The 25,201-nt window shown below is 46.4% G+C and overlaps 7 protein-coding genes across 7 annotated transcripts; 5 read left to right on the top strand and 2 right to left on the bottom strand.

Annotated features, from left to right (window-relative positions):
* Positions 1-348: 348 nt before the first annotated feature.
* BDV27DRAFT_150626 (uncharacterized protein) lies at positions 349-1,929 on the top strand (the record flags this gene model as incomplete). Its single annotated transcript, XM_032071247.1, has 6 exons — positions 349-415; positions 1,087-1,110; positions 1,166-1,286; positions 1,333-1,375; positions 1,422-1,484; positions 1,534-1,929. The coding sequence occupies 6 exons, from the start codon at positions 349-351 to the stop codon at positions 1,927-1,929; spliced, it is 714 nt and encodes a 237-aa protein (XP_031921318.1).
* Positions 1,930-2,351: 422 nt separating this feature from the next.
* On the bottom strand, positions 2,352-5,270 carry BDV27DRAFT_150625 (uncharacterized protein; the record flags this gene model as incomplete). The annotated part of the gene is made up of 6 exons (XM_032071246.1): positions 2,352-2,404; positions 2,485-2,570; positions 3,820-4,108; positions 4,307-4,893; positions 4,987-5,150; positions 5,208-5,270. 6 exons carry the CDS (start codon positions 5,268-5,270, stop codon positions 2,352-2,354), a joined length of 1,242 nt encoding a protein of 413 aa, XP_031921317.1.
* Positions 5,271-5,494: 224 nt separating this feature from the next.
* Positions 5,495-7,305, top strand: BDV27DRAFT_150623 (uncharacterized protein; the record flags this gene model as incomplete). The annotated part of the gene is made up of 4 exons (XM_032071245.1): positions 5,495-5,887; positions 5,944-6,206; positions 6,264-6,311; positions 6,543-7,305. 4 exons carry the CDS (start codon positions 5,495-5,497, stop codon positions 7,303-7,305), a joined length of 1,467 nt encoding a protein of 488 aa, XP_031921316.1.
* Positions 7,306-9,837: 2,532 nt separating this feature from the next.
* On the top strand, positions 9,838-10,943 carry BDV27DRAFT_138049 (uncharacterized protein). The gene has a single exon (XM_032069137.1). It carries the CDS (start codon positions 9,917-9,919, stop codon positions 10,709-10,711), a length of 795 nt encoding a protein of 264 aa, XP_031921315.1. The 5' UTR covers positions 9,838-9,916; the 3' UTR covers positions 10,712-10,943.
* Positions 10,944-15,136: 4,193 nt separating this feature from the next.
* On the top strand, positions 15,137-15,910 carry BDV27DRAFT_138041 (uncharacterized protein). The gene is made up of 2 exons (XM_032069136.1): positions 15,137-15,442; positions 15,502-15,910. The coding sequence occupies exons 1-2, from the start codon at positions 15,304-15,306 to the stop codon at positions 15,570-15,572; spliced, it is 210 nt and encodes a 69-aa protein (XP_031921314.1). The 5' UTR covers positions 15,137-15,303; the 3' UTR covers positions 15,573-15,910.
* A 3,089-nt stretch (positions 15,911-18,999) lies between these two features.
* BDV27DRAFT_169646 (LLM class flavin-dependent oxidoreductase) lies at positions 19,000-20,506 on the bottom strand (the record flags this gene model as incomplete). The annotated part of the gene is made up of 1 exon (XM_032075091.1): positions 19,000-20,506. Exon 1 carries the CDS (start codon positions 20,452-20,454, stop codon positions 19,000-19,002), a length of 1,455 nt encoding a protein of 484 aa, XP_031921313.1. The 5' UTR covers positions 20,455-20,506.
* Positions 20,507-21,170: 664 nt separating this feature from the next.
* BDV27DRAFT_163767 (sodium:solute symporter family protein) lies at positions 21,171-23,496 on the top strand (the record flags this gene model as incomplete). The annotated part of the gene is made up of 4 exons (XM_032073586.1): positions 21,171-21,461; positions 21,521-21,782; positions 21,845-22,122; positions 22,183-23,496. 4 exons carry the CDS (start codon positions 21,171-21,173, stop codon positions 23,494-23,496), a joined length of 2,145 nt encoding a protein of 714 aa, XP_031921312.1.
* Between the last annotated feature and the right edge of the window lie 1,705 nt (positions 23,497-25,201).

Here is a 25,201-nt window from a genome sequence, read left to right as displayed (position 1 = left end):
AACCTTACTTCTCGACCCACTCCCCTAGGGGTAATGTCGGCACAAGTGAAACATGTTGCCAAAGGTTAACTAGTGCGTACTCCGTAAATGACAAGGATTGACTCGGGGAAAGGTTATATTGGTCCGGACAGCCAATTTTATTGCCAGTTAGAGCCTGCTATCGCATCTAACATAGCGTGAAGCTTATTCGGTTGGTTTTAGTGGAAGATAGGCAAAGAGACGCCGCATATTGAAGACTGGAGAAAACCTTATATATCCACAGTGTACCATTTCTTCAATTCAGTATTTTGTCATGGGATTTAATTGCTACATTGGGTGTATTAACACTCATGACTCGTGGCAAGTATCATGGGCGAATCCTTCACCAAGTACTCAAGGGATCTCGCGATTGAAACATGGTTTTTATATGTTATTGGTAGTTCCACACCACCCGGACATTGTAGCTTCTTTCTAACATTTGTTGTCATAGGAATACTGATAATTGGGTGTCGCCTGTTCGTTACACCGTGAGATCTAAATTCGAACCAAATACTCACGAAGTTAGAATATCGCAACGGATCGCAAAGGGATCATGGAAGAGACTGAAAATCGATGACTACATTATGTGCTTTACTGCGGTAAGGCCCAGCACAAGCGACCCGAGGATCTGGTTTAATCGCCGAATAGATTACATACACCGGTGCAATGGTCAGCATCAATCAAGTGGGATGGGTCAATAGCCGGCCAGAGGTTCATGCCGACGAAATCACTCCACATGCGCAGGAGCTACTGATATGGGGGAATAAGATGTGTTTTGCCATGGAGCAATTCTGCACTGCGACAACCTGGCTAGTCAAGTGCTGCCTCTTGATCATCTACAGCCGCTTAACGTACGTCGATCTGAACACATGGCCAACAAGGAGCTAACGGCGTCGGTTAAGGCGTTTATTGAAAGAGCATATCGTAGTTCAGATACTCGCAGTATACGTTGGACTATCCTATATTTTGATCGAAATCCTGCTTTGTGCGGTCTGGTGTCGACCAATTGAAGGATATTGTACGTCGTTGAATCACGATCAAGGGATAGAGGATGCTGATGAGAAACAGGGTCTCCGGATGTCGACGACAATTGTAAGCCCGGCCAATACCAAAGAAACCTTTTAAATTCCACTGATGTTTTGGCTAGTTCAATGTTCAACCTACTTCAACCACATGATTGTATCTGCTGTTTTCAACATTTCCTCTGACTTGGTAATGCTATGCATCCCATTACCTCTGTTTATTCGATCCCACCTTCGCCTGGGCAAGTAAGTAGCCCTCAAGTTCATTTATCTCCAGAGCTAACAGCCACAGGAAAATTGCTGTGTGTGGAGTGTTCGGTCTTGGTTTCGTTGTTGTACGCACCGCCATTCCTCATGCTGCTCTCTTTCTGACATATCTAGGTTTTAATGGCCATTCTTAACCGATACTACAGCTTGAGCACTGTTGGTTCCATGATCTTTATGGTCAGTCACCATTCTTTCTCTTGGACTTTGTACTGACTGTCTACCGTAGAGATGGTATGCAGCTGAACTGTCGACCGCAGTTTACGTCGCAAATCTACCTTTAATGTGGCCACTCGTCCGTGTGGTCTTCCACTTAAAAACCCCGGATCCCTCCAGCTACCCGGAGCAAGGACGAGCCACACCACGGAGTGCACCACAGCGGGCGCGAGCAGCAGTCCGAAACTTTACAACTTTTACAACCCATCAGGGTAGCTCTGTCGAGTCTATTATGCGCGATACAGACGGGCAGATGAACGGCGCTGCAGATGCACATGAGTTATCCTTGACTGCTGTGGGAGAAAGGGGCTATGGGGCTTCAGTCACCCCCGATGTGGAATTAGGTCAACCACAACGGCGGTTAGAGGATATTACAGTGCAAAGGACGGTAGACATCACTTATCATTGAATTCATCAACGTTTTAATCAGCTACACGCTTTGCCTCCAAGGAGGTTATAGTAGATAACCTTCACTGTTATATACACAATCCTAGCTAAAGCATCATTCAAGAGCCGCTATTCTTGAATAGATAAGAAGGCGCAGAATTAAAGAGCTCACACTGGCCGCTTCCTTTATCTTATAACAAAGTGAGCGTCGCCTGGCTTTTGGGAATTCCAAGTATCTGCAGCTCTGGCCTTCTGATAATCTGTAGATTTACCCGTTCGGAATTATCTAGACCTCTCTATTTTTTCAATTTCAGCCTGTCGTACTGTTGGATTCACAATCACAAAAGTAATAAGGTGAGCAGGGTGGCCTGCAGTGGGAATTCACTGGCCAGTTCTACGCTGGATCAGAGGATATACGCGTCTACCTGTACTTCTTTCTTCGTTTCATATTTCCAAGCTCCGAGCCCAACATGGCATAATATCCACTCCGCTAAAGGCTCACGCGCCTGAACCTTAACTTATGGCACTGGATTCTACAAATGTATCTCTATGTCTTCCTGGAGGTTTCCATCCTGACTTGACAAAACCAGGCTTACACTGGAATTTATCCGGCAACTGATCACTGGGGAAAGCTTAGATGGCATCGTTCCCGCAAATGAATCCCTGCACAGTTAACAAGTAAATCGCAGAACTGTATTATGGTGTTTCAACCGTGATTTTCCTGATAGCCCATGGTGGAGCAGGCAAAGGAATCTATCTATAAATGTATGACTGGAAGGCACTGGTGCTAAAGAGTTTGTATCGTGTAGGGGAGTTAGGTTGATAGGCGCTTATCAACTCGAAGCAGCTAGTGAGGTTCTAAATACAGATAAAACAGATAGTTTGGTACAAAAGATAGTCGAAGCATCAGAGGTAAGCATCTACTAGAATCTGCTAAGTATGACAGTGGGTATCACACGGCTCCCAAATTACAACCCACTATTCGGGCGCCTTGCATTATCTTCACTAAGTCAATTTCTTAAACCACATACCAAGAATTCTATTAACCCTTATAAGCCCAGAGAGCTGGTGGGAATACAGCACAGCACCTGGATAATGTATACGAAATCTAGATGGAATCCGTGGTTAGCCTGCTCGTCACATTGGCATTTGATCCAAACCCTCATCTGATTTTCGGAGTAGCACTGTTGGAAGGGTTGACAACGCTTCCCAAGAATTGGTTCACTCTCCATTCCTCAGGGTTGGGGTCTGGTCGCTGTTGGTGAAGGGTTTCGGCAGTGAGAGGAGAATTGTTTTTTTGATTAATTCCCGGGTCGGCGTGAGAGATCCCAGATTGAGCCAGTTGAAATCCAGCCGCCTGCCTAGCCCGAACTTTTCGAATACGCATGTGTTTGTCGCGGAATTCTTTATCATAATCGACCTAATATTTCCACTGTTGATAGACCGCTATATAAACAAAGGAATTGGGGAGTATACCTTGTTTTCTGCATTGTTGAAAGCTGTTTGCTCATAACTTAAAGCAACCTGTGCTAAGTTCTCTGGAGCGGGACGCGGCCGTATTAGAGGAATGGATGTCGATCTGGGGATACATTGTCAGCCTGTGCAATATGACAGAGAGTGTAAACCGATAGCTTTGCAGTGCAGAACTGGCACGAGCAACCGATCCATCACCATATATATGGCGCAGGTCACTTACATCTGATATGCATTAACAGCCCGCTCCTCGAGAGAAACATCGGTCCTCCAACCGGTAAAAGGGCCCTGAGACCGCAATGCCATGTCCAAATAGGCCATCATCACCTGCTTATCTGGCATTTGCTGCGATTCAGAGGTTCGACTTCTTGTCTCAGAATCTTGGTTATTGCTTGACCTAACCTCTGCTCTACCAGATATCTGGCTACCTTGCGAAGACCCGTCTTCCGCATCTCCAACGGATCGTGGAAGAGAAAAGCAAGCCACCCGGCGAAGATGGGTTGCGATATGGTGTGGCCCTGCGTCCTCGAGGCAGAATGGGCATTTCCGGGGTGCTTCAACAGACATCTCTCTCTTCTCATTGTAAGCTGTATTGGATTTGCTCTGATGCGTGATGGTTTCATGGTTGATCCAATCGCTGAGGCTGTCATACTGTTGATCTGCGTCTTTACAATCTTCATATGTGCAAAGGTACGGACGCAAGTCTCGCAGAATATGTGTTCTTGAAACTATCAGCTATCAATTTTCCGCGGACAAAGAATTTCTTATGACTTACTGCCAAGCCTTTTGGTGCAGCAGTTTATGTGGGCATAGAGTGAAACAATATGGGCACTCAAACTATTCCCCATCCCACAAGTGCTTTGGAGGTGGTGGAATTGAAAGCTAGTCTCCGTTCCTTTCATCTGGCATATGCACAACGGTTGAACTTGATATCACTGAGGAATCATCGTCCAGGTTTACTTTGGACACATCGAGGTGAGTTGCTGTCGAAGGTTGGGAAGGGGCGGTTGGAACGACAGGCACATCCAAATTTGGTCCGTTTTCTGGCCCCTGCACAAAGGAATCGGGTGCCATTTCTTCGATGGGTACCATTCTGGACATAGTTTCAAACTGACCTCGTCTCTTCTTCCAGTATGCAAACTGCTGCCTCCGTCGGGTATTGGCTTTGGCTAGACGCTGAACTAGAAAATCCTTTTCCAAGTCTCTTGCAGAGGTCGAACGATAAGAGGCAAAAAGCTGTTCAAGATGGCGTTGGTCGCTTTCTCGGAACTGGTCGATCAGATCAACACCAGTTTCTGGGTCCAATGCACGATACTTAAGCGCTTTGGAAAATCCCAGTCTCATTGCGGGATTGCGAATTTTGAATGAGAGACGGTACAGCTTGTCAATGCAGGCAGCCACGCCTGACAATAATAAATCGATGATAGACTCATCGTCAGAAGATCCAAAGTCATCTTCTTCTGAGTCATCACTAAACTGTTCCTGAGGTTGGACGGAAGTTTTTGGCGTATCCCTTGCATTCAAACTCGATACTTGTCCACGGCTTAGGGTATTCATGACTCAAGTACTGTTAGCAATTGGAACCAGACTAAGCTAGAAGACACACAACTCACGCTGTACGAGAAGCGCCTCCAGGTTACGCAATAGGCTGACGGTGAATTCGAAAAGAGAAGGAGCATCTCGAAATCGGTAGTCGAGTGAGCTATGACCTAGATGATAAAGACCCAAATTTTTTGCCCATAATTCGAAGCGTTGTGTTTCGTTTATAAGCTTGAAATGGTTAAAACCTTCGTCGCTGCTTCTTGCAGCAGAACGCTCCACTAGTACAAACCGATTGCTGATTTTCTGAGCAATAGAGCTCAGAGTCTCAGGTCTTTGAATTTGCGCCATTTGTCTACCTCGCGTCAGAAGCGCAGACGGCGTGGAAGAGGAACGGTTGACGGGAAAGCAGCAAGGCTGAGCAGATGTAGGGAACAAGTCAAGAATGATCCAACTCTAGCTCCATAAATCACCCAATAATAACCATAGCCTCGTGCATGTAAGCGACTACCCCGCCAGCGACTCCTCTTCCCACAACAAACCTTTCTCCATGCTCTCCAGCTGGATGAACCAACATGTCAGGCTTCGAGGTTGTTGGCGTCGTACTGGGTGCCATCCCACTAATCATCTCTGCCATAGACTCCTACAAAGCCACTAGCCAGAGGATCAAATTTATGGTCAAGAAAGAACTCCTCCTGAATCAGTTGATCCAGTCGTTAGAAGAGCAAAAGTTTTATTTTCAGACCGATATCTGCTTAGCACTCAAGGAAGCCCATCTCGAAGAGAAACAAATAATTGCACAGATTGATGAACGGGGCTTGAATCTGTTCCAAGATCCAGAGATCTCAGATGCTCTGAAAGAGTACCTTGGAGAAGGGTTTACTCTGTACATTAATGCTGTCGCCCGATGCGAGCATATCCTTAGCGACATTATCGCCAATATCAGCGGTCTCGTAGCAACACCTCAGGTAATCATTGCCCAATCTATGGTATCTAATGCAATATTTAACACAATTGTCCATAGTGGAACAGGAACGACCTCCCGACAATTCTCCAGTCTCAACCAAAACGAAATGGTAGATTCGAATTTACTAAGCGAATCAAATTCAGTGTCGGAAAAGAAGATCTACAGCGACAAATCTACGACCTAGATGAATCGACAAAAACATTAAGCCGACTGAGGGACCAGAGCATAGCAAGGCAAAATGTCACAGTCCAGCCCATGTCCAGGGCCATAGCAAGATTCACCGCAGCCTTGAATGCCGTCCAGAGCTATGCGCACCGTTTGTACTCCGCTATCTCTTGCGGATGCATCGCTGGGTGTCATGCAGAACATGAGGCTAGATTGTTCCTCCAAACGAGATCAACGGCAATGAATAAGAATCACTCAAAGTCCCTCAAGAAGCCGGTCGTCAGTTTCGTAATGACATTTTCTCCGCGTCCAATGCCCTCATGTCTACCATTTCTACACAATAAATATGAAGTGAAAGTATTGGAAGAGGATTTGGACAACTTCGAAGACAAGTGAGATGTCAATCTCTCTAATACCGGAGATAGGCTGACACGATATAGCTTACAAATCAACCGAGCAATTCAACAAGTGGTGCAAATAAATCCTCCTAGTCCCCCGAGAACCCCAAGTCCCTCCCTGCAACTCATTGAAGGCCTCTGTCAATCTATACATCAAGCATATGAGAGGAGACAATCACTTGATCTCTATTTGTCACGATGTGCCAAACTCTGCTACTCTCATGGTTCAGTAGACCCTGGCATAAATATAAACGTTAATGATAGACCATCTCATGATACTATCACACTCAAAGATGCTCTGTTCATAATGCAGAATTCGAAATCCACTATGCCCAAATGGACGATAAACCAGCAAATGGCTCTTTCATTCAATATTACATCTTCCATGATGCAACTCCACTCTACACCATGGTTGGCAACTCCTCTAACTAGCTCCTCTATACGATTTACGCCTGATCCTATGAAGTTCAAAAGTCCACCTCAGCCCTTTATAGTGAGCGCATTTCCTACTAAGAGTCATGCGACATCTCCATATACCACAAAGGCTTCCATGCTCGAGCTGGGAATAATCCTGCTTGAAATCTGGCATATGAGATCTATCGACAATTATGCGTCTGAAAAAGCCTTGAAGATGGATGACAGCTACGGAACCCGCTACGAAATAGCCAGGCATTGGCTCAATTTTAGTGATGATAGTATGCTTCCATTCTATCTAGAATTGGTAACTAGATGCATTGAATGCACGTTTGCCACTACGTCAGCAACACCCGACTGGGATGATCTGACCTTTAGAAAGTCGGTCTGCGAGCATGTGTTGAAACCTTTGTGGGAGAACTGTCCACGGAAGCTCTGGTAGCTGGTCGTTGTATGCTTGCTGGCTAAGTTTACAAGATTATGTCCACATCGCATCCTATAGGACATAATGAGAGAGCTAGACGTGGTTATTACACCTCAACAATGTGGCGTTGATCAGCTGACTTCGGCACTGCCACCATGAGACCATACTCTGATTCCTACCCAGCAGGAATATTGAATTCCGTGAAGAAAATATGAGCTGTTTCGATTGGACAGGTTTTGTCAAAATCTGGCCCCACGAGCTTAACCGGTCAGATGGTTATCCTATAATTGGCTATAGTTAGAGACGTCACGGTGCAGAGTGTACCTTTTGCCGTATTTAGTAGGGCTAAGTTGGAGCAAAACCCAAATAAGAACAAGCCATGTCGTTATATGATACAGCAAATATAACAGTTTTCACTTCCTAGTTTCCTAAGTTTTATGTCTTGTAAATAAACAGAATTCATTGAACATATGGCTAGATACATGTTCACTATGTATACCATGTGTTCTTCTCTTCACTTCCAGCGGCGCTGGTAATCTCTTTACGATTGGCTGAGGATCAACATGGAATAACCGACCTTTTGAATATTTGGTAAATGATAATAGAGATAATGGGATTGGAACTCGCAAATCCAGACAGCCCCTTGCGTGTGATGAGTGTACCAGACATATCATTTCCGCGAGAGCCCCTGTATAGGACCGGAAGTACTGCTGTAGAATAAAGTACTTTATCCAGTGGAGAACTTCCTATTAATGGCCTGGGCGGAACTTTCCCAATCCAGAGAACAGTAAATAATGACCTAGGAAAAGAAAGAGAGGTGGAGACGATAGCATTATACATAGAACGATTATGCACAAGCGGTAACTGAGTTACGCATCGCCTAGTTATAAGCAAATTAAGTGGGGAATATCTCCATTGCACTTAGGAGCTCCGATTCGGATCTTTTATTCCAGCAGACTAACGATCAATAGTGTCTGTTGAAAGATGCAATATTGCTCACATGACCATGCAACGTCCGCTTCGGCTGAAATCACGGTCCTGATGCAGATTTCTCTCTTATGGATGTATCATGTAGCCACCTGTGGCAAATACACTTAATTAGAATGTGAATTTGGGTTGAAAAGCTTACGTGGGAATAGGATTCTTCAAGAAAGTCGCTTTTCGTAGTATTGCTTCAGTCTGCACTAGTTGACCATACTTAGGGGTCCTGAGAGATATACAAAGAAACCCGAGTTCCTAGGTCATGAGCCCATGTCATGGGTTCAGCGTACTGAAACAATTGTGCAAATTTACCTCTGTGTTTTTTTTGGGTTATGAACGCGAAGACAGAGTCCCAGTATTCAAAAATATATCGAGGAGTGGCTATAACATGCCCAAATCGACTCGATTGGCCAAGAGTGGCGAAACTCACCTGACTATTGTTTTAGGGTTCTAGTCCATTGATGTACCGACCACACTTAGGGTTATTAACGGAATCGGCTGAATTCCTCCGCATAGTATAGTCTACCTTCGGTAGTACCTATTAGTACCTAAACGGGGTCTAATCTGCTGGATTTCCATTTCTTGGGCCTTTACATAACTCATGATTGGTCGTGTTAAGCGCCGAATACGATAGCGCCGCTAAACGAGCCATTCAGTTCACACCAGGTGGGCCGCAAGCTGCAACCCTTTCTCTCTTTTCTTGAACATGAAAATGAAAATGCTGGGTCTCAGTTGTGTCCCCGCATTTAGACGAGACGTGCTTCCCCGGCGGCTAAAATGGAGCTTGCTATGGGTACGGTATTCCGATTTATGTGGGTGCAGCGCTTCGCTTTGCGACTAGGCACAATATCCATGATGCTTAAAAATACCTCTTGCGATACTATTATCACGGATTTGGGCATGTCCGCGGCTAATCTTGGTTTTAACACCCTGCACATTTATCTTTAGAAACATCTGGTCTTGTTCTAAGACTTATTGACGCCCCCTAGACCTTTGTTCGAACCTCCAGCGCGTAGATGCATGGCATATAGAGAGATACGGCTCGATAGTATGAGGTCGGAGCTGTCGTAATATCACAAGGGAATAATACTCAACGAGGTCGATGCCATTGGTGAGGGCTATCGTGGATAAGAATCCTATCCTACGACACCACAGGACGTACGCGACTCTTATCACTTGATGTTCTATCTCCCGATTTTAGCGCCATGCATTGTAGAAAGTTGGTTATTAATCGATACTTATGCAGTTGCCCTTCCCAGTCCATCATCCATGATCGTGTATTCCAGTATGAGAACCCTAGCCTTGACGCCCTCCATAAGCGCCGCGGCACCTTAGCAGCCATTGAAAGCACAAAGCAAACGCCTCTCGTTTACCCCACTGGGCTTACCCCTCACTTGACGATTCGATGTCTTTTGTCACGACCGACAGGTCGCGCAATGCTGTTGATATAATCCCTCCAACACAGACCAGGGACCGCACAACAACATCCGAAAGCTATAAGTAAGAGGCAAAGCACCCCGATCAAACCTCAGAAGAAAAAAAAAAGAAAAGAAAAGAAAAGCATAGCCCAAACAGACAGAAGCTCACCGCTCCCTTCTCCTACTGCAGACTTCAATTTCTCTCTGCAGTCCACCTGCACCCAGCAACCATGCTAAACTTCGAACAAGAGCTCCGAATACGCTTGGATAATTTCTTCCGACAACATACCGGATTCTCCTCCTACGCTCATTTCCTATCCATCCCGCCCATCTTCCGCGAGGAAATCTTCGACCAGCTCCTGACAACCGATACCTTCCTCATCATGCCGGATACAGATGTCCGGGACGCCGTCCTCGGCGACGCCATCCTTCTCTGCCAGAAATACATCACGCGCGACAGCGCCGTCACAAAGGAAGCGCTAGAAACTTACTACGAGAAGAACCACTTCCAAGTCTGGAATGCCCCCTACCTGGCTGAGCTGCTAGTGTACATGAACGATCGACACTCCGATCCGGACGAGGGCTTCGATCCCAAGTTACACGTCCAGCATCTGACTCTGGGGTTCGAGTGGGATGTACTTGTGGAGTTTGGGCTTGGGGAGGACGATCCGGAAGCTACCATCGAGGGTGTTTTGGGGATGTTGGGCGAGTGTCCGCGGTTGAAGGAGGTTGCGTTTGAGATTAAGGGCACACCGGAGGGGATATCGCGATTGAGGAGTATTTTCGACGCGCATGCGACGCAACTGCAGAATCTTGATGAACGGTTGCGGCTAAATACTGACGAGGGCGATATTCCCGCTGGGTTATTACTCTTGGAGATTCCCTCCGATCGACAGTTGCCCAGGAGGATGGTCCCTCATCCGTGGTGGGATATCGAGAGGACGGAGGAGATGGAGCTTTTCGAAGAGGATTGGTGGGAGCGTTTGGAGCATACGGAAAAGATACCAATGGAGCTGTTGGAGTGAGGTTACATTAGGGCTTTGTTTTTTCTCTCTTTTGGTTACCAGGATGGCGCTATGGGGTTTTACTTTTCCTAATATGGTTCGCGATGGCGAATATGCCATTAGTCTGGCTGATATTTCTGTCTTTTCTTTTACTCAGATGACGTGCTTAGACGTCTCTTATTAATATGAACTAGTTGACTATCATACAATAATGACATTCGGGAATAATCGACTGCGCTACTGCGCTATTACCATGTATACCATCATGTGCACATAATAGATGACAAGGGCTGTGATTTCTATCCTAGAGGTCAATACCAAAGACTTCAAGGTCACATTGGCCATATTACCCTGAATGACATCAATCATCTAAAAGCACCGCCCAAGTCCCCACACCACCTATACCCAACCGCAAAGCGCAGACACAACGACACATACGGTGTTCATTGTCCAAGGCATCAACTAGTCCCGGGAGATATTCCTCCGAACCCAATACTTTCTCGTGTCTCGGGGGAACGGGAGGGATCATCAACCGTTGACGAGCGTATAAATTGAGTCCCGACTCCAATCGGTTATGTTGATTCTACGCTAAAATCACTCCCACGTTATCGGTTGGGCCCTTTCAGAGTACAATAACCAATAGGCGACCTGGGTCAGTCTACTGTGTATGGGTCTGTGCTATACTAGTTCCTGATGGTGGTTCCCCGCTTTGCTTCGGCGGGGCAGTCGTACTTTATTATATGGAATGATCTTCTTATGAGGAAGAAACAATTACCTGACTCAAAAGGGATTTGAGTCATGTGTTAGGTTTAAGGTGATGGGATTCGTGGATAGATCTTTGGGATGGTAAGTCTTCTGGCCTATCGACAGAGGTATCCCACACAATACAAAGCGATATAAAAATGGGCATGGGCCTATGCGATCTTTAATAATTGGCCATTTTACCTGTACTGATTGGGAAGATTTGAGGCCACCAACTAGTATCCCACTCACACCATCACGCTATTACGTCAACTCTCCGGGGAGGAGCCGATGAGCGATTCTAAAAGTGGAGTCTATTGTGGCGATGATACTAGTAAGTAGTAACTACAAACGATTAGTGGCTTGTGGGGCAAGAGGAGAGATAGTCGACTGCGCAGACTATCTGTAGAATTAGTTACCCGCTCCACTCTCTTGCTTCAGAATCATTGATTCCGTGGCCCAGCTGTCAGAACTGTTTTGGCAGCTTGTGGAATTTAACAACGGCAAGATACTACGAGAGCTTATGCTAAGAGTAGCTTTCGGACAGGTCACAGTGGTTGCAGCAAGATTAAGGATGTTCTTCTTTACCCGCAGAGACGCTCGATATGCTCTGAAGGCCTGCAAGATACAATTCAATTTTTCAATTAAAGGTGGTTAGGCACCGTAGCAGGTCGATCCTTCGCAGGATCGAATTCCTGGTGGATGTAGATCGCGATCCGGAAAAAGAAAACACGTCTGTAGCCAATGGCAAACGATCGCTCTACCAACATCAACAATAATTCAGCGCAGTTGCAGGGTGGCTTTTTCTTTTATGCACGATGATTCTTAGTTGCGTCGAGAAAGGTTACCAGGTTAGGCCAACTAAGGGATCCACTGAAATTGTCAGCGTATCTCAAGTCTGTTGCTGCAAAGAACGTAGGGATGTCGGAGCGTATCGCCGGCGATATGTATTGTAACTGCTAGCGATGTTGATCATTCAGATGACAAGCCATCGGCAACCCCGTTGCTATGTCGACTTAACCATGTTCAGAAAGCCTAACCCGAGCATGACCTAGTCTGCAGCGGTTCAAGTGAGACCATTAACTTAAAGCCGACAATGTCCGCGTAGCATCCGCCCGAAAAGAAAATATCGCTTCTGGGTTATCTGCATAGAGTCGGGCAAAGACGGTGCTAGTCCCAGTTGCCTAATGCGATGCTTCTGGGAAGCCATGAACCATGCGTAATATACGAGGCGTATTCTGAAGGTTGATATCATGGTTGCCTGCGCGCGGCTGAGGGTCGACCATGGAATACGATGAAACGTCGGCGGCCTCTTTGTTGACTCATGATCACATTTGGCTTCTATTTTGGCCTATACCTATGGGGCCATTTTTAGTCGTGCCGTGTCAATTATTTAAAAGTTGGTCTGCGCTTGTAAAACATTTAACAGCCGCATTGAATTAACTAATGTTTTGATCATAATGAGCCTTGGTAAGATTGCAGGTTGAGTCGTACTTTTGGCATCGCCCTACAGGGATGTTAATTCGCATGGTCCGTACGTGTGTCCAGTCTGAAGAACATCTCTATGGTTAGGCGCCCGTGTGACATAAAACTGTGGTTTAATGCAGTACCAGTCAATCATCTGACAACCATGCTTCTTAGACCATGAGTTGCAGCGATAATCAGTGTTGGCAGCGGGGGGTTGGATGGCTGTAGTGACTGAGAGGCGTAACAGTCAGGGGTCATCATGCACGGGTGATCGAGAAACAAAGGCAAAAGAAACGTAGAAGAGCCAAGATGCGAACACATCGGGAGCAAGCATCAGTGGCGGTGAGGGGAACCGAGTAACGGTTCAGCCTGTTTGTGCGACCTTGGGACTGCTTTGCTGGACGATGCTGCCGGTGAGATGGGATGTACTTACCTACAAGCATGGATGATTGATTGGAATCAAGCAGTCTGTCATATGATCCCCTGCATCACCAACAAAGGTCGAGCAATAGGAATGACTGGAAGATTCCCCCCAGACTCTGGGTACCTGATATTAAACCGTCGGAAAGGGCGGCTATCGTCAGGGCGCTTGATAGGGTCCAACTTGCTGTACGAGGGCATAGCGGTGAAAAGCCAGCTGACATCGGTTGATTGAAGTGGCGGTGAAAAGGATTCTGTACCAATGGCGATCCTCGAGCTAAGCAGTACTCCACTATAAATTCATTTCCGTGTAGTTTAAATGGACATTGGCGATACTACCGCTGTGCATTGAAAGGTTATACAGTATAACTGCTGCCTTGAAGTAGTGGTCGGGGGTAACCTAAGGGTCGAGCCCTAACTAACCAAGTCAGGCAAGTGAGTGAGCCTACTAGGTAACGATGGATGGAGTCGAGGATCAGAGAGAACACTAAAGAAAGTAACCCACCACGAGGTGGATGCGCCACCCTTCTCTTCGTAAATTGTAGACACTACTGCAGCAGCGAAACATTAGGTCATTTTAGCTGATGGATCGTGCCAGATCGCGGAAGTTGTTTATGGTTCCCCGAAGCCCACCATTGTGGGACTACTATGAGAGTTCGATGGTACTAGTATCGTGACTAGTTCGTCATTCCTGACGTCATTCTATCTATTTTCCGTTTGCAGTAATACCTTGGAATTCCGGTCGAACAATGCAAGAATGCCATAATTGACCGCGGCTGAAAACCAGATGCAAGTCAGTATATGCCATGCCCGTGGAGGAACCCCTGCTGGATAGAAGTTGCCTTTCATGTCAGGACAGCAGCAATTGCTTTTTTCTTTTTGACTCCTTCTAGGCCCAGCAAAGAAATATTTCTGATCGAACTTGCTTTTGATATTCCCTGCTCCTCCATCTCTGAGAGAAAAACCTTGTTCATAGTCACCAGGAAGATAACAAACATATTATCGTGGACCAACCCCCACGATGGATCGATGCCCAATTCCCGGTTGTCCCTCAATCAGTGGAAGGACAAAAGTACGTACTTTTGCCCAGGGTAGACGGGGATCCATCCGCGTGAACGATCGGAGAGTTAAGAGGCCAATCAGGACCGGACGACTGGATTCCGATAGTCCGCGACACAGCAACCGAAGAAAGGAGCAAAGCTCACAAAATTCACTGAGGGAGACTAGACTGAAAGCCACAAAACGGAATCTTAGGGCGATCCTGATGTTCGGCAGCTTGTCTGTTGGGTTCAATAGCTTTCCCCGGCCAATCGGGAGACTGAACGGGACATTTGTTTCGGGGATACTTCTAGTGGTTCCATCTTTTTGATGGGTTCATTCCAATCTAGCGGGTCACTTTTAGTACTAGGGTCTTTGTCTTTTGTGTTTTTTTTTTTTTTTTTTGCCCTTTTATTTTCACTTTTTTAAAAGACAAAAAAAAAAATTAATTTTCTCCCTATGGAATGCAAGGGAATTGTTAAAGAACACATCCGATGGGGTAACTTTAACCACATACCGAAAAATGAGAGCCCAAAAAAACCAATAAAATAAAAAGTAATTAAATTTCCAACGGACAGGCAGGCACATGGTCTAAGAAAAATAAAAAATAAAAATAAAAAATAAAATAAAATTGGATCCTAACCTGGTTGATTGATTCACTTCGGTGTCAATGGATCCCACCAAGTGGCCTGAGACGGTCTCCTGACGGTCAAGAATGCGACTTTCACAAACTGATAAATAGTCTTCGACTGTCCACACGATTCTCCTGCAGCTGAGGTGAGAATAAAAGGACATATTAACTTACTTTTAACCTTCGCCCTTGAACTTTATCTGAAGCTGTCACCTTTCTCGTCTTGGTACTTTCTTACACTTCTTTCTCACGGCTCTCATTCACCATATACCTCTCCTCCCTTTACCAGCGGCAAAAGCCCTCCCTCACGGAAGTCATGGACAAGCGATCTACAAGTAGGACGACGTCCTCAACCCAAGAGCCCACACACCTGGACCTTGCGGAGTACCAGGCAGAATGGGCCAGGATTCATGAAAACACAATCCGGCAGCTTGAGCAGCTTGAGCAGCTCAAAGGTGCGCATACTTCTCTGGTAGAGCCTTTGTTAGTATCCATGCATTCTAACCCCTCTTAGCAAGCGGACAATCAGGAAAGGTCTCGGGAGCAGGGTCCCAGAGATCTCCCTCAACTCAGTCCCCCAGCTGACAATCCACCACGACGCGATTCTCTTCACGAAAAAAAAAAAAACCTTCTTACGATGGCCTTCGGTGCCGGTTGAAATAAGACATCCATCATAGCGTGGCGCGTACTGGTTCTTGGATTTGATTGCTATTGAGCCATCGAAATTGGCATAGTTTTATGGCGTTGGCAGGGCAAAACTTTGATATCCCATCTTCTATGTTTTTACTTATTGTGGTATCGGTACCTTGAAACTTTCTTTACTTGATACCAATTTTGCCTTTTCGTTGATCAAAAATAAATATTTGAATTAATTCCTCTTCTATGTGACAGTAATATATATTGATTGTTCTTTGCTGCGAGAACGGCTCCTAACGCTACTGGTAGTATTACTAAAGGGGGGTAAGAACATGACAGAAAGCGTTATCGATTTATCGGTATGCTCGCCCTATTCTTTTACTATTACCACGATTTTTCAAGGGCATGCTTTTTTTTTTTTTTTTTCTTTTTTATTGTATGTGTTGTGCGCGAATAGGTGTGTGTAAAGTTGGGCTGACTGACCGAGACTTCATCTCTAAAATTAAACACGGCCGAGAATGAGTTGAGACGGGACCCATCAGGTCGGCCAGACCTATATATATTCCGCGAGCTATTAGTCTATTAGTCTAGTATACTATACCTATCATCGGACCCAGCACAGCGGAAATCCAAGCCACAGAGCCACAGTTGATCTATCGGTGCAGGCAAAATATCGATCCGATAGATCTTTGCTCTGCATCCTACTAAAATCACGTACACCCCTGTTTAGTGGGAGCACATAAGTTCCAGGCCCTAGGTATCGGGTTCGAGACGGTGGATCTATCCATGAATGACCTGTAGATGATCCACTTCGACGGGGCCAACGTAGTTGAGACTGAACTTCTCTCTGGGTTTCCTTTCCCATCCACACACACACACACACACACCAAGAATTTCTTCCCAACGTTATTTGGTTCCTCAACCCAAGAGCTTAAAAGAGGGAGAGTCATGAAAAATTCAAAATGTGAGTGGCAGGTAGGTTTAATGGAAATATTTTCCCACGGCACAAACATGACACATCGTCCAATTGGAATTGCTTCCGCCGCAACGATTCGTACGATCTCCACATGGGCTTCGAACTGGAACCAACGGATCAGATTATCCGCAAACAGAACTTGACACATAACGATGGTTGCACATGTCGAAAACAGCTGATCTTAATAATCTGTTCCAAAATAGTACACAAATAGTCCCAAATAGTAATCGCGCCGCTCGGATATGTTCAGATAGTCGATCTTTTTTGCCTTTTTCTTCGGTTGGAGATCCTTTGGTATCGTGGTATGTACTTTCTTACACGTCCTGTCTAGTCTACATACATACTTCTACACCATACTAATGTACCTTTGGGGGCTTCCTTGACAGGTGTCCAAGCCTAAATAAGCTAAATTGATGGCAAAAGTTTATTCGTGGCTATTGTTCGGTAATTTCTCGACATTATACTAAGTAATAGTGATCTCCATGCCGGTGTTTCCTGCGCAGTAATTTTGTGCTCTTCTTTAGGGTAAGTTGAAGGTTCGACCGTCCATGAAATTGCTAGGGGGCCCAATCTAGCATTCCAGTCATTGGGAGCATATTCAATGTAAGGCAACCTGGTCTCGCTCATTTGAGCCCCATATCTATGGGTATAATCTCCATGGCATTCTTCATTTCATTCTCAAGCCAGAAGGCAACGTGAGGGAAGAGAAAATAAATCAAAATAAAGCAATAACAACAACGGATACTCGCTTATGCGGCTTGACCTGTATGTAGCCGTTGAATCCACCCACGAAAGTCTATGGCTGTACCGTGTCGGATATCCAATGATCGCTCGCCTCACTTTTCCGCTCGCACTGACTGGACGTCAACGTAGATCCGGAAATAACTTCCGCCTACCTAGGGGCAGACAGTCCACGGAGCAAACTGGGCCCCTTGTTTTTCAGCGATGGTGGCATCTCTTGGCAATCATAGCCCAAACTCCTGCAAGGCTTATCTGGCCTCTGCCGTGATTAAGATTGTTCGCCAAAGTTATGAGGCATAGTTCACTCAGCGTTGCTCACGGCGTTCGAACCGTTGACTATACATCCCCCTTTTATTGATGAAACATATTCACTCCAGCGTCTATACTAGAAAAAACTATATTTAAGCCAACTGTGACAGAGGGCTGCCCACTTTGGTTATGGCACTGCTAGGGATACTTCCCAACTGTCACCGCCTGGCCTCGGTCACCCTTGCAGCCATATATAGCAGCTTCTTTGTATTAGGTGGACTCAACGCGCAACTACTCTAAGAATGAAATGGCTTGAAATGGCTAGAAATTGCTAAACTCGACAGTGTAATCTATTTTGTTATGCATCGCTCATTTATCCCTCCACGGTCTACTAGCTAACTAATGCATTCGGTGCACCTTATACCCCACAACGCGAACCCCAAACCTAGTGCTACCTGGAAAGCTTCATTGGTGGAAAGCAAATTAAATCGACAATCTTTCCGCAACTACCGAGCAGGTTGGCTATTTCCCTACCCTGAAAAGTGGCTCCTTACGTCGATCGTCGCCATCGATGTTGAACAAAATGGCTTATGGATGAAGCCCAGCCGCTCACTATCAGCGCTGGACCACGACAACACATAAAGGAATTCCGGAAATATCTGCCCAACATTGGGCTGTATGCATGGAAAAGCTGCGCCTCAGAAAGGATAATATCGTCTTGGGGGGTATCAGACACGTCATGCCTGTTCTGGGAACTCCAAACGAGTCTGGGTATTATTGGTCCGTCGGGATGCACTTATAGCCGTTTTATGATTAAGTTAGGGGATATGTATAAAATACATCTCAAGGTATGTCTCTTAAAAGTTGAACTATAATTACCCAACTCGCGCGCGTGTGGCTAGGGGCTGGTAGACGTGGCACATGAAGCTGGCGTCAGCCTACAGGAAACCCGCGTCCTGGACTCAGTAGTCGCTCGATCGCAACCCAGTTCTCTGAATTATTCGCTCTGGCCCGGTCTACTATGTCTTTGGCTGTTTATTGGATATACAAGCGTGGCTTCTTGCTACGCGTGTGCCATAGAGCATTCGCCATTAGCCCAGCCTGAAAAAGGCTTTCGAAAGAAATAGAATGCGAATAAGCATACCGCTGCACCGATCAATACCTAAGATTCTGTTCAATACCAAGCACAGTGGACTTTCTCCAGGTGACTCATCCATATTTGAGTTGTGAAGACTAAAACATCAATACCAATGAACGGTTCTACTATAACGCTGTCCGCATAAGGTTCGTTGCAGGCATTTTGATTCTGATTGTCTCTAGCATCCAGCCAAAGTGACTCAGGCATATGCAGCTCCCCTTTGTCTCCCAATTTATTATTCAAGGCATACACGCGTCATCGGTCCTTCTCTATCATGCCTCTTCTCCGTTCTCTTCTTCCAGTTGATACTTGGGTAGCTTCTCACCAGCATGCCACCCATACTTGCTTCCAGGATGATCATCTGGAAGCCTTCGAGATCCGATGAAAACCTCTCTGGCTGTGGCGCCTTCCTTTCCTACCTTGCTTCGGAAACGTCCTCTTCGGCGCAACTCAGGGAGTAGGTACTCTATAATGTCCTCAAATGTCCCCGGATTGGTAATGTGAGCCAGGTTAAAGCCATCTACTCCTGACACCTCTATCCATCGTTCCAGTTCGTCAGCGACTGTTGTAGGGCTCCCGACGACTTTCGCTCCAAGACCACCGACACTTAAGTACTCCACAATCCGCCTCTTTGTCCAAGGAAGATTGTCTGTGCCGGGCACGGTAGCAGACCATCGCCTTACGATAGACTGGACACGTGGAGATTCGCTGAATCTGAAATCCTCGTCATCGGTGTAGCCTGAGAGATCGACTCCAGTCCACCCACCGAATAGGGCCAATGCCCCCTCTTCGTCGGCATATCTGAGAAACTCCTCCCGCTTTGCTTTCGCCTCCTCGTCTGTCGCAGCGACAATGACGTTAATCCCAACAATGATCTTAATGTGATCGGCATCGCGTCCTTCCTCTACTGCAACTTTGCGGATATTGTCCACAGTCACCCGGACACCTTCAGCTGTTTGACCGCCGACGAAGATCGCTTCCCCGTGCTTCCCTCCAAACCCGTTTCCAGCTTCAGAGACACCCGCTTGAAAGAGAAACGGAGTGCGTTGTGGGGAGGGTTCGCAGAAATGGGGACCAGGTACCTCAAAGTACTTCCCTTTATGGTGTATCTGTCGCACAGCATCGCTGGCGATATACACCCCTTGTTCCCGATCATCTAGAACAGCATCATCTCGAAAACTGCCTTCCCAAAGCTTGTAGAGTACTTCCATATACTCGTGAGCGATCGCATACCGTTCGTCATGTGGGATCTGCTCTTTCAGGCCGTGGTTGCGAGCCGCACTATCGAGATAAGACGTGACAATATTCCAAGCGAGACGCCCTTCGCTGAGGTGGTCTACCGTGGATAGACGGCGGGCGAGTGCATAGGGCTTTTCGTATGTTACGCTCGCAGTTACGCCGAAGATCAAGTTTTTCGTTACTGCCGCCATGGCGGGGACCAGATATAATGGATCATTGACCGGAAACTGCGCTCCTGATGCTAATGCAGGGACCACATTGGCAGGGCCCTTGTATACATCGTATGGGCCCAGGGTATCGGCGATAAACATGGCATGGAATCCGGCATTGTCCAACAACTGCGCTAGTTCGGTCCAAAACGATAGTTTCTTATACTGGTCGGTCTTGTTTCTCGGATGTTTCCACAGCCCCGGTGCCAGATGGCCCGGGGTGTTCATCACGAAAGCATTCAATATGATCTGCTTTTTATTATTTTCGCTGTTCGTCATCTTGGTTTGGCTTAAAAGTATGTTTGCGCGTCTGTTCGGTATATGGGACCTGTGATGGACAAAACGTGGAGGACCCACTAAAAGGACCACATACAAGCAATGCTCTCGGAGAGAAATGAACTGTACACATTCTTGTTTTATTTTATTGTTTCTTTCTCGTGTCATTTTGGGGTCGTTGCCGTTATCGCGATTCATCGGGTGGTGCCGCACGAGTCGCCATCGCGTCCTGCAGGCACGCAATCCTATCCATGCATTGCTCACCTCAATCTGGCTTTTCTTTGGCTAAGCTCGCATAAGCTCTGTACTATCCCACATCCACATTTCTCGTATTTAGTCAATGGGGTTTGGAGCTCCCTTCATCTAGACGCTATGCAGGTTTTTCAACCGGCATTCATGCATTTTGTGCCGCATAACGCAATATCTACCACCGACTGCGTGACAACTCAACCATATGGCATTGGCCATTCTGTCGGCCAGGTTCCGAATAGAATTGCGAATTGAACGAGAAGAAGAACAAAACACAAAAGAAAAAAAAAATGGAGTAGCCGATGTAGGAGTCTTTGTTAACATGAAGTTAAGTGGGTTATCTATTCCCGATCGGCAAGGCACCGTCGCAGGAGGCTTTATTACTAGACATTCTTTCATATTTTCTTTCGGCATCGCTACATCGATGACCTCTTCCTTTCTCCTACATTCCTCCATCACCCTATACCATCATGACTGTAGCGACTTTAGGCGTTGCGGGAATAGACTTGATCCCGCAGGGCACAGCCTATGGCCTGCTTATAGGGCTGGGTGTGCTTTTCTGCGGAGTGATTCTGGTCGCGATCAAAGTCCAGAAGGCCTATCTTTCCGAAGACTCGGCCACTTCGGAGATGTTCATGGTAGCGAATAGGTCAGTAGGGACGGGATTAACGGCATCAGCGGTGTTTTCCTCATGGATGTGGATCAACGAAACGGTGTTGTCCGCCGCGATGTGCTATCGCTATGGGCTGGCGGTTCCTCTGGTAAACTCCTCCTCTCATCTCATTCTTCCACTAAATCAATATTGCTAACATGGTGCTAGTGGTGGGGATCCGGTCTTTGCTTCCAAATTGCATTGATGGCCGCACTGGGTGTCATGGCGAAGATCCGAGTGCCGTACGCCCATACATCGCTCGAAATTATCAAGATGCGATATGGGTGGATCGGGCACCTGGTCTTTATCGTGTTGAACCTCACCAATAATGTCTTCGGATGTGCATCCATGATTCTGACAGGCTCACAACTGATTTATGGAGTATCTGGCATGCATTTCGTCGCAGCTACTATCCTTATCCCGCTTGGAGGTAAGCTGGGGCATTTCAATAGCTCTTGAGATGCAACGTGCGATTTACTAATAACCTTGTAGTGGTTTTGTACACCGCGGTCGGAGGTTTGAAGGCGACCTTTCTCACGGACTTCCTTCACACGGCTGTTGCTTTGATCCTCATTATCTACTTTACCCTGTCGGTTCTGACCCATCCGGCGGTGGGTGGACTAGGAGGTCTCTACGACAAGGTGGTGGCCACGGCTAGCCAGAACTACATTCCCGGGAACTATGAAGGTTCGCTGCTCACGATGAAATCAAAAGATGCCATTATTTGGGGACTAGTTTTGAAGTTTGGCAACCTTGCTCTCGTCGTCATGGTATGGTTGTGACTACACCATAGTGCAAAAAATGCCGCTATGCTAACATATTGCCAATAGGATACAGCATTCTGGCAAAAGTCCTTTGCAAGCGAGGTTAATTCAACCGTGCCAGCTTACAACCTAGCTGCAGTGGCTGTTTTCGGCATCCCATGGGGTCTGGGAACTGTTATTGGACTGTCCGCACGCGCTTTGCATAACACGCCTATCTTTCCTACCTACCCAGGCCCGCTTACCAGTGCAGAAGTAAATGCCGGTATGGTAATGCCATATCTTGTCAAAGCATTAATCGGCGATTCAGGAATTGTCGCCTTCTTCATCCTGCTATTCATGGCTTTAACAAGTACAGTTTCATCCTCAATGATTGCGGTCAGCAGTATCCTCTCGTTTGATCTCTACAAAACATACTTTAACCCAAAGGCGTCCGACAAAAGACTGCTCCGTGTAAGTCATATTTCGGTCGTTTTTCACGCCGTATTCATCACAGGCATCTCGATCGCTCTGAACTACGGCGGTGCGAACATGACCTGGATTGGCTATTTCCGGCCCATCCTCTCCTGTCCTGGAATTATTCCTCTGGCCCTCACACTCTTCTGGTCAGGCCAAACCCGCTTAGCAGCAATTGTTTCACCCGTCCTGGGTTTCTTTACGGGTCTGGCTATTTGGCTCGCCAGCGCAAAATCACTATACGGAGCTGTCAACATGACCACCACCGGCGAGGGCTTACCGGCCCTGTATGGCGCCATTGGATCATTCTTCTCTCCAGCCCTCTATTCCGTCATCATCTCCCTCTACAAGCCCTACAAGTTCGACTGGCGCGTGTTCCTCCGCATCGAACTCGCAGACGAGGCACAACTCCATGCCTCCGACCCGTCCACCGCAACAGCCTCCAAAGACAACCAGTCGAGCGAAAAGGCCATTGAACAATCAGCCGCCGCAAACCCTGAATCTCCCCCATCCGAAACAACCTCCACCGATGACCCAGAGCGAGTAATCGGAGCAGACGAAAAGGCCATGACCGTGTCAGCGACGCCAGCTATCGCCTCACCAACACAGCTGAGTCTAGACGATATTCGTCATCCTTTCAGTGACGAAACGCTGAAAGAGCTCTATCGCTGGTCTCGTATCGCATGGGCCATCTTCGTGGTCCTTGTTCTTATCACGTTTATTCTATGGCCTATGCCACTTTACCGGAACTATATCTTCACTAAGTCTTTCTTCTCTGGGTGGGTTACTGTTGCTATTATTTGGCAGTTCTTCGCTTTCTTGGCGGTTGTTGTGTATCCGCTTTATGATGGACGGTTTGAGATTGAGAAGGGTGTGAAGGGGATTTGGAAAACGGCGAATGACTATCTTGGGAAGAGAAGATCTTGAGTTTTTTTTTTTTTTTCCCTCAATTGGTTAAATTCAAGATGTACTAAAAGAAAGGGGGAGAAATTTATAGTAAGATACTGGCGTGCTGTTTATATATTGATAATAGATTAGAATAGAACACGGTAGGAGATTTACCTATGCAAATCTGCTAACTCTTTAAATCTCGCATCAAGTTATAGGACTTCAATTAAGGATAGTAATAGCTAGAGCTAGAATCATGCTTCGGCCTATTTTTTCATTGGTCGGCCTCTGTGATAGATCATATCGCATACATTAACCGATGGTTATGGCAGATCATATAATCAACCCCGTAGCCCCTTTTCCAGACGATGAACAATATTACCTGGTAAATCTCAGGGTCTTCCACTTTTGCTCACTTTCTTTCACGATATTGCTATTTTCCTTATCTTGCATTGTAGCAATATATGATCGTAAGGCTTCACTAATATGTTTTACATCATGGTGTCCCAAAAGTAGAGTTATATGTGACTATGTCCTAGATTTGACCGGTGTGGTAGTACTCAGCTAGTTGGCAAAGTAGTCAAGCACCAACACAGTCCCGTCGGATCACTAGTTATTGTTTGTTCGTTTATCTAACGACAGCACTATGATGGTTCACCCACATGTGGGGCTCATAGGGGCCGTCGGCGTCTGATCCAGGTAAGCAGAAGTATGAGGCTCTGGGCGGTTCACTCCAGTACAAGAAGGCTAAGAAGGTATTTCCTATTCCTATTTCAGACCGGGGATCGACGCTATCTTTGACTCGTTTTGCTCCGCCTGGATTGAAGGTCCGCAGCGGAGCAATTCTCATCTCGTTCTCTGCCTGATTGGAATTTAAGGCTAAGCTTGAAGTTGAGCTTAGTGCTGAGCTCAAGACATAACTTAACATTGACATTAAATCATTGAGTGGGTCCAGAACCAGCGACGATTCTAACTCTGGTACTTCTTCTACAACAGATTGCAGCTCGTTGGAGGATTCAGGTCTTTCTAGAAGGTCAATGGTTCTCATTGATAGGGCAATACCCTTATCCACACGTGCCGTGAACCCCATCCGATGGCGCAGAATATCAAGTTATCAAGAACATCCATACCCCATTAGTCTGGGAACCATCGAATAAAATGCTCAGAAAGGAAATAGAATACAAAAGGAAATGACTCATGAGTTACGATCCAGGGCAGTTCCAGACTAAGACTCTGCAAAACCGAACTTATTGGGTTATTGAAAAGAAAGTTGGGGGAGCCGAATGGGGCTCCTCATCGCTTAATTGCCAGCGCCCGGCAATTGGGAGTTTGTTGTCCAACGGCCTCGCTCCAAAGCCGACACCAAGTGGGTATTCATGACACATGAATTCAAACGCACGCCCTAATGTCTTCTTATCGCATAGCGTTGGTCGCGATCACGACATCGGAGGTGGGGCCCTGGCATTTGCTGAGGATAAACCTGTTTGCATACTAAATATCGTCTTCCGATCGCCATTGTCAATGTCTTTGTCAGAGTTCTTTCTGGGTTTCGACTATGGCTGGGCTTTGGGAGTCGTTGCACCGCTGGTATCGCGGGACCCTGTATCAGGCTATTGCCTTGGGTCTGATCAGTTTCACCCAGCCCGGTATCTGGGATGCATTGAACGGTTAGTTCCTTATCGCTATCGCAAGCCCGGAAAAAAAAAAATTGGAAAAAAAAAAAAAAAAAAAAAAGACACTTGTT

Source organism: Aspergillus caelatus, assembly GCF_009193585.1.
Source record: "Aspergillus caelatus strain CBS 763.97 unplaced genomic scaffold BDV27scaffold_350, whole genome shotgun sequence".
NCBI classification, from domain to species: domain Eukaryota; kingdom Fungi; phylum Ascomycota; class Eurotiomycetes; order Eurotiales; family Aspergillaceae; genus Aspergillus; species Aspergillus caelatus.
This window is presented reverse-complemented; position numbering and strand designations above follow the sequence as displayed.

What these genes read in the sequence shown, in the direction of transcription:
- BDV27DRAFT_138041 (XM_032069136.1), top strand. Translation starts at nt 15,304, where the DNA reads ATGGACAAGCGATCTACAAGTAGGACGACGTCCTCAACCCAAGAGCCC. An exon ending in GCAGCTTGAGCAGCTCAAAG is followed by an intron (nt 15,443 to 15,501) that starts GTGCGCATACTT and finishes AACCCCTCTTAG; the next exon opens with CAAGCGGACAATCAGGAAAG.
- BDV27DRAFT_138049 (XM_032069137.1), top strand. Translation starts at nt 9,917, where the DNA reads ATGCTAAACTTCGAACAAGAGCTCCGAATACGCTTGGATAATTTCTTC.